A 13,102-nucleotide genomic window follows, 5' to 3' on the forward strand; every position below is an offset into this window, starting at 1 on the left:
TATCAGGGTTTGGGGTACAGTGGGCTTGAAAGGAAAAGGTTGGCACCGCCCCCCTGGGAGGGGTTAGCTAGCTGCCTGGCTGCCCTGGGCCAATATTAAACGCTCCCACATGCTGCTGGACTGCAGCTTGAAAGGAGAAGCAAGAAAGAAAAAAGGAAAGAAATGCCGAAGAGAAATGTTTGACAGAGAAACACACACACACACACACACACACACACACACACACACACACACACACACACACACACACACACACACACACACACATAAGAAGTGTTGCTGCGTCTCTGCATGGCCATTAAGCATTTACACTTTACTATCAGTGAGTGAGGCAAAGTGCTGCCAGAGCTCATATATGAATGATGTATTCTCCTCAGGGCACATTCACAACCTGCGGCTAAAACCCTGCGCATGCACATGCACACACAGACCAAACCTCCCTGAGCTTTGTATTCTCCTCATTCAACTCCTCCCATCTCTCTGTGCTCCTGTCCTCTTCTTTCTCCTTCTCTACCTCTTCTTCTTCACCTCTTTCTGTCTTTTCTACCCTCAACCATTTTCCTTAATTCAGTCCTCACCATAAACAAATTCTAAGCAAAACCTCCCTCTTTTATGGATGTATCCTAGTCCATATCCTTCACTGTCTTAGAACAAAGTCTGTTTTTTTGGGGAAAAATCACTCATCTGGTGATTCATTATTTGATTCTTTCAACAGCTCAAACAAAATACTTAGGAGAAATTGTGCAGCAATTAGGGGATAATAGTAAAATATGTAAATAAACAAATTAAATTAAACAATCCCCTAGCCTGTAGACGCCTTTGGATCCGCACAAGAAATAAAAGTTTAATGTGATTATATCAGGAATGCACTGAGCTTAAAACTAATGGGTGATTCTTTCCAATATCTGACATCCACAGCTGCACGATTCACAATAAAAGCCTTCTATGGAGGAGGAGGAATTATAGCTGTTAATCATCTGCAGAGAGTGTTCATTTACAGCAGCTCAACACTGATGGGAAAAAAAAACAGCAGGCTGACATCAGAAACACCTTACAGTGAGGTGTGGTCAGATGCAGAGATGCCACTGGCTGCAGCCTCAGGCAGTGTCAGAGACCTGGGTCAGTTCAATAAAAATCTTAACAGCAACAAAAAGATATATTCCTATCCACTGCACTTAATATTTGCAACACTGATTAATACAAGTAAGGCAAAGTCAACAGCTGCAGTCATTTAATTCTATATTGGATAAAAGCTGAACACACTGCATAATTTTAGAAATGTTGTTGCTTAATTCAAAGTAAATTGAGTAAATTGTATGTGATATAAAGTCAAAAGTCACAATTAATGTGCTCACATGATACGTGTAAAAATAGAAGATAAAATGGTCCATTTGCCCCTGAGAACGAAGTTGAAGCTTGTTTGCTACCAATAATGCTAACAAGGCAGAAACGTGCCGCCTTGATCATCTGTGCCAATGACACAAAACAAAAAACAAACAAACAAAAAACGCACAAACTGTGGCTCTGCTTTAAATGTGCAAAAGCCTGACAATGACAGACCAAAATTTCTGACATGTCAGAAAGTCATCCAATCCAAAACAGCAGGAGCAGGTGATCAGTCCTTGCTTCCTCCCTGTAAAACTACGTGGTTCAAAAAGGTCAGACAAAGTTAATATTCGGTCTGATTCTATAATGAACCATGTGGCTCAAAACTTGTTTGAGAAATGTGCTTAAATCATAGAAGATGTGACTGAACTTTCCTTCAGTTTTGTACAGATAGTGGGAAACCTCAAATGTTCTGTTGACTTCTACAACAGTTCTTCCACATGTCTCTCAGTATCCATCATTCATCACATCTATGAAGCTAAATAGGATTTCACTGCTGTGTGTATGCTTCATTGATTCATTTTCTGTAATTTAATCTAATATTCTTAGATTTATGTTGCTTATTTTACCCATTTTCTGATGTTCATGTCTACACTTTACACGGCTCAACAGTAAATCTAATAACTCATTTGCGGGTTTAAGAATTAAACCATTTTGATAACTGACTAAGTATTAAGTCATTTTCAAGCAAAAACATCAGAAAATGCTGTTTTCAGTCTCTTGGATATGACGGTTTCCTGTTCATTATCATATTAAACTGAATATCTTCGAGTTGGGGACCGACAAAGATATTTAAAGACATCAGCTTGGACTTTGAGACACTGGGATGGACATTTGTCACTATCCTCTGACATTTTATAGATGTTGCAGCCCTAGATTAAACATGACATTCAACATAAGTCTTTGTTGTTATTTGATAATCACTAATAAAAAAAACCAATTTGTGCAGGGGCAAGTAAAACTTGACTTCAGGCAAGTAGATTTCTGGCTCACTTCCCCACCTACGTGGGCAAGGGAAAAATAATGAACATTGAATCACTTTATGTTTTGTTTCTCAATATAAAGCACACTGAGTGAGTGAAATGTGCTACATAAATATAATTGCTATTGCCACTGCCATCAAGAAACATGCACAACATTAAAAAATACATAAATTGGTCTTAAGTAGTTGCTGTTCGTGTCTGTTTTTGTTCAAGGACCTATTTTTAGTCCTACAGGCTCTGGTTTGGTCTGGCGTCACACTGTGTCTGGCCTTCACCAGCCCCAGGAGCACTCACAAGAGCAGAGCCTGACCGAACATAGACAGCATGGTGTGTGTGTGCGTGTGTGTGTGTGTGTGTGTGTGTGTGTGTGTGTGTGTGTGTGTGTGTGTGCGTGTGTGTGTGAATATATACTCTATATATACACACTACTGTATAAAAGGTTGGAATCAATCAATTTTTTTAACTGTTTTTCTTCTTTCCTTCAATAACGGCAATTTTGACATTATTTACATTTGAAATAGTTTTGGCCCCAAAAGAATAATTTAGTCAAGGGGAGAATACTGTCACAGCCATTCTTTCCTCAAATACCCGCTGAGTCTGTATTTGTTTTCCAGTCCAAAAAAGCTTAAGTGACCCAAGATCATTACTGAACCACAATGGTGCCTCTGCAGTCCACTCAGTGGTTAGACTGAGTAGTTTTAAACTGTGATTTGTTAGTCCATGGTATCCTCGCCTTATATTCTGTGATCCAGTTCCAAAAGTGTAAACCCCTTCAATTCCTTCATCCCTTCAATTTAAATTTAAAGCAGCACATCTGTTAATTCCAGCTTGTTAGAGGCATTATTGTGCTCTTGACAATGACACAGAGACTTTACTCCAATTTAAATATGCAGAGATTTTGATGCAAAGCTTCTAATTTCTGTCATCATTGACTGAATTCTTATATTCTTATTTAACTGTTGCTTAGAGGGACCTTTGTCTCTTTCTGCCCTTTCATTTCTCAGAAAAAAGACTTTTGTATGAAGAAAAATTATTGTACAATAACATGGCAATATCCCTCTGTCACTCTTATTCTTGTTCCCCAAATAAGTGTAATAAATGAATGTGCAAATGTGCAATTTAGTGTTTTAGCAGTTATTATTATTAGCCCCCCTATGAAATTTAAAGTTGGAGTGAGAAGTATCATCAAGAAATTCAAAAAGAGCCACACAGTACAGAACAAGCCTGGCAGAGGTACGAAGCATAAGATTTCAAAGACACTAGTGAGTGACTTAGCCAAGTCGGGAAATGTAGTCTCAAAGAAGACAGTCATTAGAGCCCTGCACAGGAATGGACTGCAAGGTTGCAGACCAAGAAAAAGTCCACTTCTGCAGGGAAGTCCACTTCAAGCCAGACTGAAGTCTGCTAAGGACAACCTGGAGAAAGATTACGCGTACTGGAAGCGCGTCCTTTGGTCAGATGAGACGAAACTAGAGCTCTTTGGTCTTAGAAAAGTTGCTTATGTTTGGAGAAAGAAGGGAGAGGTGTATACCCCAAAGAACACCGTCCCCACAGTGAAACACAGTGGTGGGAGTATTATGCTGTGGGGATGCTTCATTTCGTCTGGAACTGGGAATCTCATCAAGGTAGAAGGAATCATGAAGAAAGAAGTCAGCAGCAAAACTGGGTCTGGGTCGTCGCTTTGTCTTCCAACACGACAACGACCCAAAACATATGTCGCTCCTGGTGAAGAACTACCTCCAGAAGACCAAAGTGAACGTTACTGACTGGCCTGCACAAAGCCGTGACTTGAATCCCATTGAAAATCTGTGGGGTGAACTGAAGACCAAGGTCCATGCCAGAAGACCATCAAATCTGGAGGAGCTTGAGCGACTGGCCAAAGAAGAATGGGCTGGGATTCCTCAGGAGACGTGTCTGAGACTTGATGTAAACTACAGCAAGCGACTGCAGGATGTTATCCAGCAAAAAGGACACACAACTGACTATTAGCATCAGGGGGGCGAATAATTTTGACCCTGGTAGTTTTTGGTTTTTGTGAAATAGTTTTGTTTCTGTGTACAAAGTAAAATAATGTAAACATCCAAAATAAAACTAGGATGTTTGGAAAAGTTCTGTTAAAAATTCCTTGCTCTGTTTAACAGCACTTGGGAAATACTTAAAAAAAAAAAAAAAGAAAGAAATTTCTGTATGCATGCATGTGGTTGGTACATGTTAGAAACTCAAATTACCCATATTAGTGCAGATTTTTTTTTTTTTTTTTAAGTAATAATCTCAAAAACTTTCATTCAAATAAATGTCTGTTAAGTCTCTATTGTTGCCAAATGAGGTAACACAGTGATTATTTTTACAGTCGATTAATCTGTCGATTATTTTCTTGATTAATAGATTAGTTCTTTGTTCTATAAAATATCAGAAAATGTCAAAAAAAAAAGTTGATGCATTTTCGTCTTGTTTTGCCCACAGCTTGCCTACAGACATTCAGTTTATCATCATAAGGGAGTTAAGAAAAAATATTCACATTTAGGAAGTCAGAATCAGACATTTTTGACTTTTTCTCCAGAAAAAATACACGAACCAATGAATCATTTGTCAAAATAGTTGATGATTAATTCAATAATCGATTACTAATCGATTAATTGTTGCAGCTCTATTTTATATATTTCCAGTATTACAAACTGGGTGTCTGTAGCAACATTCCTGACAATGGTCATTTCTGGTGTAATTCATGGAATAATAGAGCAGTCAGGAGCGGCAACAGTGAGCTGTCAGAAAGGCCAGTTGTCTGCATATTAAAACTCCAATAGTTTGTTTAGCTTGTTCCTGACCACCATCACAAAAACGCACTTGCTGTTACTACCAGTAACTAGGTATTGCCAAGTCAAACAGGACTGAAATCTTAAGGACTGTCTTTAATTACGTATGATGTGTATGAAGATACATGCCGATAAAGTGTTTTTTCTTATTCTAATTTAGTTTATTTCCCCCTCAGACTGTAATTTCATTTGCAGTGCATCCAAACTTAAAGTTAGATTTAAAAAAAACTTAATAGCAACATAGCTTTTGTGAAGCAGTCATCCAAGGTAACTCACTGTGGACAGTATCAGTGTTTTCATGGTTGCCAATGAAAAACTGAAATGCATGAATGTGAGGAACAAAATCTACCACTGACATACAGCTGTGTAGAGTCAGTGTGCCAGTTTAATGCAGTACCAAACAGCTCGGAAGAGGTTGTTCTTTTTTAATACTTCTGTGTCTGAGTTGCTCAAATCATCTCTGGCCTGCAGGTGGAAAAGTAAAGGAAGCTTTCGTTCTGAACAGTGTGCGTGGGTGGCACAGCCAAAGTACAATGCATGCCGTTTGTCATGAAAGATTAACACATATTCTGCTTACCTGAGTGAGAATATCCAGTTGACCTATTATGTGTTCCAGGGTGCTGGCTAGACCAGGAGGGACTCCTGCATCCGAGACCTGTGGTGGAACTTGGGGTGAATGCTGGGTGTGTGTCTGGTGGGTGGAGGAGGTGGTGGTGGTGCTCGGGTTCCTGTAGGTGTGGGACTGAGTCGCTCTGCTGTGGCTGCTGCTGCGACCGCCGCTCTGAGCGTGGGCAGCGGCGTGGGAGTCCTGTCCGTTAAAATGCTCTGATGGTTCGGAGACCTTAAAACAGAGACGAGTGAAGAGTTGATAGAAAGTTAGATGGTGCTTCACATACAATACACTGGAGAGGTGAGAACCTCACAGTTGCAGAGAGGTGTCATTAAAATACTGGATAATGTAGTGCACATAACAGAGATACTGAAATTAGGTGCTTCATGCTCACTGAGTGCACCGCTGAAAATGAAATGGCTGAAACAATGACACAGGGTTGTTTAAACCAATTAAAGATCTCTCAAAATTGGCTTCACATAGCTGTTAAATACTGAAAATAAAATTATTGCTCCGGTCGTCTTTTTCAAAAAGACAGAACAAAGTGCTGAATCAGATCACTGATGAATCACAAACTGACTTTTTGAAGGGTCATCGTATCAGTAATGGTATTAGTCCCCTGTATAATAATAGATCTCCAGAGACTTACTCAGCCCGTAAAACATATATATCATCGCCAAACCTTTTTTCATCACTGCTATGAGCAACATATTTTGCTCAGATGCTCTTTTTATGAGCTGAGTGTGTGGTCGATACCACAAACATTCGTGACTCAAATGTTTTTCTGAGTAGAATGATATTCATCTTGCAGTCACCACCAACTCTCCACGCTCCACACTACTGTATTTGAATCTCTTTTAAATCTCCATGTAAGTGCACAATTTCTCTGTGATATTGTCCTTAGTTTACATACACACAACATCTGTTGCATGTCTGTCCATCTTGGAAGAGAGATCCCTTCTATGTCATCTCTTGCCAAGGTTTCTTCTCAGTTAAAGTTTTTTTTGGGGAGTTTTTCTTTATATGAATCAAAGTGTTAAAGGAAAGGGAATGCCATATGTTGTGCAGATTGTAAAGCCCCTTGAGACATTTTGAGATTTGTGATATTGGGCTGGTTTGGGCGATCTTTGTCATTTTATTTTGCTAATTTAATGGTCTGCCTCCAAAGAACAAGTGAGAGCCACTGCTCAGTGACAGCAAGCTAACCCTGTAGCACAAGGGGAACAGCAACGGCAGAGAGAGGCAGCGGCAAAAAACAGCAAGCAGAGCCAGAATATTTTCACATCTAACTCTGTGAATTAAGGGTTTATTTCAACCAAACCAGAGCTAGTGATTTTTGGAACAGCGGGAAGATTTTGCCTCTGTCAATGAACAATGAAGTGTGTTTTACGATGAGTTAACAAGGCAATTAAACTAATCTTAGTTTGTTGAAAAAGAGAAACTTTACAATACAACAGTAAACAATAGTGAAATAATTGTATACACATTTCCTTTATTGACATTATGAGCTCAGTTTGTTAATCATTTATTAGACTAAAAAAGCTGAGGAGGGGAGGGTTGAGTTCTTACTTTAGCAGACATTTCAAAATCTCTATTTAATGTGACTTTGTTGGTCTTTTCTGTACACATAACATCTGTTGCTTGTCTGTCCATCCTCTGTGGCGCTTCCTGAGGTTTTGACAGTTTTTTCCCTGTTAAAGGTTTTTTTTTTAGTGAGTTTTTTTCCTTACCCAAGGGTCTAAAGAACAGAGAGTAAAGCCCACTGAGGCAATTAAACAAAATTTGACTTGACGTATAAACAACAATCAATTAATCTTGCATACAAACAGGATACTTGTTTGACATGTCAAAAAGTTAGGATATCTCCTCGCCTTGATTAAACCTGCATGAAACTACTCACTGACTGAAGCCAAGTTTTGATTTGAAACTTTTATTATATTCAAAAACTACAAAAGATTTATTTTATTTTATAAAATATGAGCTGGGGGATATTGGCAATTGCTGGTTGTTGGGCGAATGTGGCTGGTTGGAAAATTTCAACAAATTGCCAAACCATATATTGGGTTATATAAATAAAATTTACTTTGTTGGAAATTTGACTTGTGGTGTTTTATTGAGCACACATGGTCAGGGTTGAATCAGTTTGCTCAAAGTGTTCCCTAGCAAGACAAGAATTTGGTTTTAGAAGGTACTGACCTAAACAATAAACAATTACCAATAAATCCAGATGTATAATTTTCATTTAAACATGAAATCACTCACTGATCAAAGTATTTGGGAACATGACAAACCATTATAAATTAATTAGAAATATCTGCAAAGCCAAAGAAATACATCTCATCAAATTATTATGCGCTTGAAATTTCATCATTAAATCAGAAACATATGAAACTGAATAAAACATGTAGGGGGGAAACACATTTTTAGAAGCTGTGCCTGGTTCTTAGAGTCGATAAATTCATTTTTTTTTTTTATCATTTTCTTTGAATCAGTGAATTGGTTATGTGACTTTCAGCACTACAACAAATCTTCACTTTTCTTTAATTTTGCCACGGTGGAGTGCAACAGCACAGTAACAAACCTAAAATGCAACTTGAAATTGAAAACAAATCAATGATGACTTTGTTTAAATGAACTTTGTTCCAGTAAAGGAGCCCGTTACATAGACTTCAGAAGGGCTGCAGAGTCCAAAGCAGGAAACTGTTGACTCTCTCTTTCTCTCACACACACCCACACCCACATACAGTACACACAGATGCACTCACACAACTTGCCAGTCAGTCTGCCTGTGTTGTGATTAATTCGATGAGACATAAACACATGGAGGTCAGGAACCACATGTCTCTGTCACTATGTCGTCTATGTGACTAAAAACCGTGCGCACACATCTATAGGTTTCTTCATATTCCTGTCTGTCACTGCAGACCTCTGTCTGGTTGTGGCAATGGTGTGTGTGTGAGTGTGTGTGTGTATCTGTCCCAAGACAACATCTCTTCTCCATCCCAGTGAGGAAGACAACAACTGTTTTACTCATCGCCACACAACAGGAAATCTATTCACACTCAGCTGAACATGTTCAGGACGTCAGTGTCAAACTGTGTTGTTCCTAAGTGAAGCCAGATGAGCAGAGCTGTCAGCTGTCACCTGGCTCTACACATTTACCACAGGCAGGGGTAATACATACTGCCACCATAATATGGGCAGTGATTCCCTGACGTCATGTACAACAGGCTATAAGATGTTCCCTGATATGATTTTTTATCTGTTGCTTTGACACCCTGTGTCAGTTCTGACAAAATAAATCGATAACATTCAAGACATTTCACTCAATGTGACTTTTGTTGGCCATGCATGTATTAAACATGACTAACAAATGTTATGAAGTGTAAAATTGCAGCCTTTGCACAAAAGTCACAAAGAATAAGACAATAAACACTGAATATAAAAGACTTTCCATTAAATGTGACATCCCTTGACTGTACCTGTATTAACATAGATAAAAATTCTGCAAAGCATAAAATTATAGTCTTTGTATAAAAGTCACAAACAATAAGACAACATGAAAGAGGTTGGTTGCCACCTCTGCAAGAAAGTGTATTCTGTGAAAATGAGATCACACCGTTGGAATCTACTGCATGCTGAGGAGGAAAATGGAAGACGAACTCACTGCCCTTCAGCGCTTTGCCACCAACTTGCAGTTGGTTCAGCACTCGACAATACATTAGATGCTTCATGCCAAGACTGAGCAACAGATGGGTTATTTCTAACACACAGTAAAGAAACTGTCCAATCACTCAGCATGTTTTGTTTAGTTTAGTTTTTTTTTTTTTTTGCTCAAAATCAAAATGTACCTGTGAAATCATGCACATCTGTCTATCACCACTGTCACAGCTCTCCTGCTGAAATGGTTTGCAGTTTAGCAATGTGGCCAGGCAAAATATTTTTTTTGATTAAAGCGACATTATGTAACTACTCCCCCTTAAAATAACAGCTTCAACATCATGTTGATGATACACTGATTTATGACAGGATGAATGGTGCCTGTGTCATTTCCACTCTGCACCACATATGCCTGTTCTCGCACTTATTTCAAATACAGCTGCAGTTAGCGAGTTAACTAGCTGTAGTCAAGTCAATTTAAGTTCTATAGCGCCAAATTCTAACAAATGCTTTCTCAAGGCACTGTACTGGCTTGGAGCTCACAGCATCAGCGGAGTGTTGGTGTTTGTTTACACCGCTAGCACAGGAGCTTTGAAACCGGCAAGAAAATGAGATTTTCAGGCCGGGGGTGGAGGGGGAATGCTGGCGGAGAGCAGCGCCAGTGTCGTGCCAGAACCAGAGCTGGGCAAGTGGGCAGTGTAACTGGGTTCAGCAGCCTTTACAGACATCGTGGCAGAGGCGAAGAGACCAAACAGGATGCTGATGGAGGAAACGAAGAATAGAAAAAGACAGAGTAACCTGGCAAGAGGCTGCTGGACATGAGTAAATGTCGGACTGGATTTTAGACACTGGCGAGGGCTCCGTGAAATAAAAGGCAGCAAGACAGGTGCTGAGTTGATTTTGGCTATGTTAACAAAACTGTCAACTCACTAGCTTTTTATCATAAATAATTTAATCATAACAAACACACATGTACAGCTGTACATATTTACAACAGCAGTGTGTATGTGAATTGCACTGAAATAGGGCTCCAACTAACAATTATTTTCATTGTCGATTACTCTGCCAATTATTTTCTCAATTAATTGATTAGTTGTTTGGTCTATAAAATGTCAAAGTGGTGAAAAATGCTGATACTTGTTTACCAAATTCCAAGATGATGTCTTCAAATGTCTTGTTTAGTCCACAACCCAAAGATATTCAGTTTACTGTCATAAAGAAGTCAAGAAACCAGAAAATATTCACATTTCAGAAGCTGAAATCAGACAATTTTGACATTTTCTCTTAAATCCTCAAACTAATTAATTTCTTATCAAAATAGTTGGCAATTATTTTATAGTCGATTAATGATCAATTCTTACACAAAAAAAAAGCATTTGATTCATGATTAGGATGTAAAACTAATACAACACCACTTTCCCAGGGACAACAGAGCGGACAAGTAAAGTCTCCCTCTATCAGTCTTTAACCTGTCTCACACAGACGCAGTCAAAATAATTTCTTTTCTGGAGCACACACTTTGTGGCCACATGCTAAAATATTGTCATATCATCACAGAAAAAAACAATCATATTTAATTACTGCACAGTGCTACTGATAAATAATTCATATTTAAGTGTGAATTATATTGTCATCATTAATCGTTTTGCAGAACCTTCACACCATAATTAACTTGTAAATCTGATGAATAAATAAAACACAGTATCAGTAGATTTCTTTATTTAGTCTTTTAGTGCTTGATTCGCCACTCTAATGTCCCGCTCTGATCCTCTATTGGTGGCAACACAAAGACAGGAGGAAAGAGAGGAAGAGAAAGAGAGAGACAGAGGGACAATAGAGCGGTTCTGCTGAGCCTACAAGCTCCACCAAGACTGGATTAACTCTTGTTGAGAGTACGACTTATAGCTTTGTATTAAACCAGCTGCTTAAACACACAGCGAGCACAGGTCCCCACATAAACACACATGCTCATACAGAAGAGCAGAGGCAAACATGGAAGCAGGCACACTGATTTTTGTCTGCTTAAATCTGAAGCTGATTGAAGACAAATTTGTTTTTGTTTTTTTATTAGAAAATTTGGGGAAATGGTGCTGCTGAAAAAAGAAGAAAAGTGTTTGTATTATCTTAAAAAAAAAAAAATCCTGGACCAAAAAGATACTAAAATCAAAACATTTTTCCGTATGTTTTGACCATTTTTTAAACATTATTTTCATCTTCTACACTCATTATTCATTTTAATTTGCATGCTTAACAATCAAATGCGTTGCCAAATCAGACTACCATTATGACTGAAAGGTTTGTCTTCCAGATGAATCATGAAAAAGTAAACTTCTCTAGTAGTCCTTGTAATAAAGCGGTAAAATGGTTTATAAAGTGTACCACTGTGGGCTGTATTTACCCTATTACATACCATCCTTTGCAATGTGACATGTGTACATAGAGAGGTTGACGCTATGACAAGTATTGTTCGGCAAACTCAACACGTCCTGTACCATCGCAGCCATATGTGGAGGCCGGGGAAAATCCTGATACGTACGAGTGTACACACGCGCGGGCACGCAAACACAGCACACACAGTAACTACCCTCCTAATGAATCACCTGGAGTGGAAAAACCAACAGTGGAAAATTTCCTGAGGCCCAAATTAAACTCTTAGCCTGACACGGCGAGCCATCAATACACCCTGCAAGCTGCGTACAGAACCATTCATCATGCTACTCATGCACACATTAACACACACACACACACACACACACACACAGTAGGTTCCAACACCTGAAATATTCTGAGGAGAAAGCAGAAAAGTGAAGACAGGTGAAACATGAATATGCATCAGCAGCTGGTTCCTCAATCAGTCTTATTCTTAAAGGGAAAGGTCAGATTATTTGATGCAGGGTTGTATGAGGTACTTATCCATAGTAAGTGTATTACCTGCAGCAGATGGCGGTATCGGTGTAGGAGGCACAGAAATTTACTGTTGTGGACAGGATCAGCAGCAAAACATACTTTAGCCAAACCACTGTCATGTAAGTCAAATATCGCCATCTCCAAACCAACCAGAATTTTAACTCGTACGACGCAGGAGTCGCTCGTCTACTGCTGCCTTGACTGGATAGTTTGCTTGTGTTATTGTGTGATTTCAGTGTTTTAAAATGTTAGTTCAGATTCACCAAAATTACACAATAACACAAACTAGCTAACAGATCGAGGAAGCAGTACTCCTGTATTCGATGAGGCAAAATTACTGTAATTTAGGGCCCAACCGATACTAGATTTCTGGGGCCGATGCAGATACTGATATTAAGGACTAAAAAAAATTTCACCATTGATATACTGGCCAATATTCTTTACACAGAATATAATATACAGAATACAGAATATATAAACACTTTTCGCAATGACCCATCAGTGGTTAACACAAAGAGAAAAAAAAACAACAACAAAAAAAAACAGAGCAATGCATATGTATTAATTAAACCTGAATTAAGAAAAAGGATAAAATATACACAGAAAAGCAGAAACACAGAAAGCTCCATATAGAGCTAACAGATAACAACAATATGCAATATGTTGTGTTAAAAAAGAATCAAACCAATGACAAACCAATATCTGGCTGGTAATCATTCATCCGAACTCTGGTACTCCCATTT

The 13,102-nt window shown here is 38.7% G+C and overlaps 1 protein-coding gene across 1 annotated transcript in view; it reads right to left on the minus strand.

The window, feature by feature from the left end:
* The window catches only part of poc1a (POC1 centriolar protein A), a 60,784-nt gene that overhangs the window by 12,147 nt on the left and 35,535 nt on the right, over nt 1–13,102 (minus strand). Inside the window, exon 10 of the mRNA XM_084736945.1 lies at nt 5,760–6,023. Within this exon, the coding sequence (XP_084593071.1) occupies nt 5,760–6,023 (264 nt within the window). The remainder of the gene's footprint in view (nt 1–5,759; nt 6,024–13,102) is intronic.

The sequence above is a fragment of the Lutjanus erythropterus genome, chromosome 2 (genome assembly GCF_056507025.1).
Source record: "Lutjanus erythropterus isolate fLutEry1 chromosome 2, fLutEry1.hap2, whole genome shotgun sequence".
Classification (NCBI taxonomy): Eukaryota; Metazoa; Chordata; class Actinopteri; order Lutjaniformes; family Lutjanidae; genus Lutjanus; species Lutjanus erythropterus.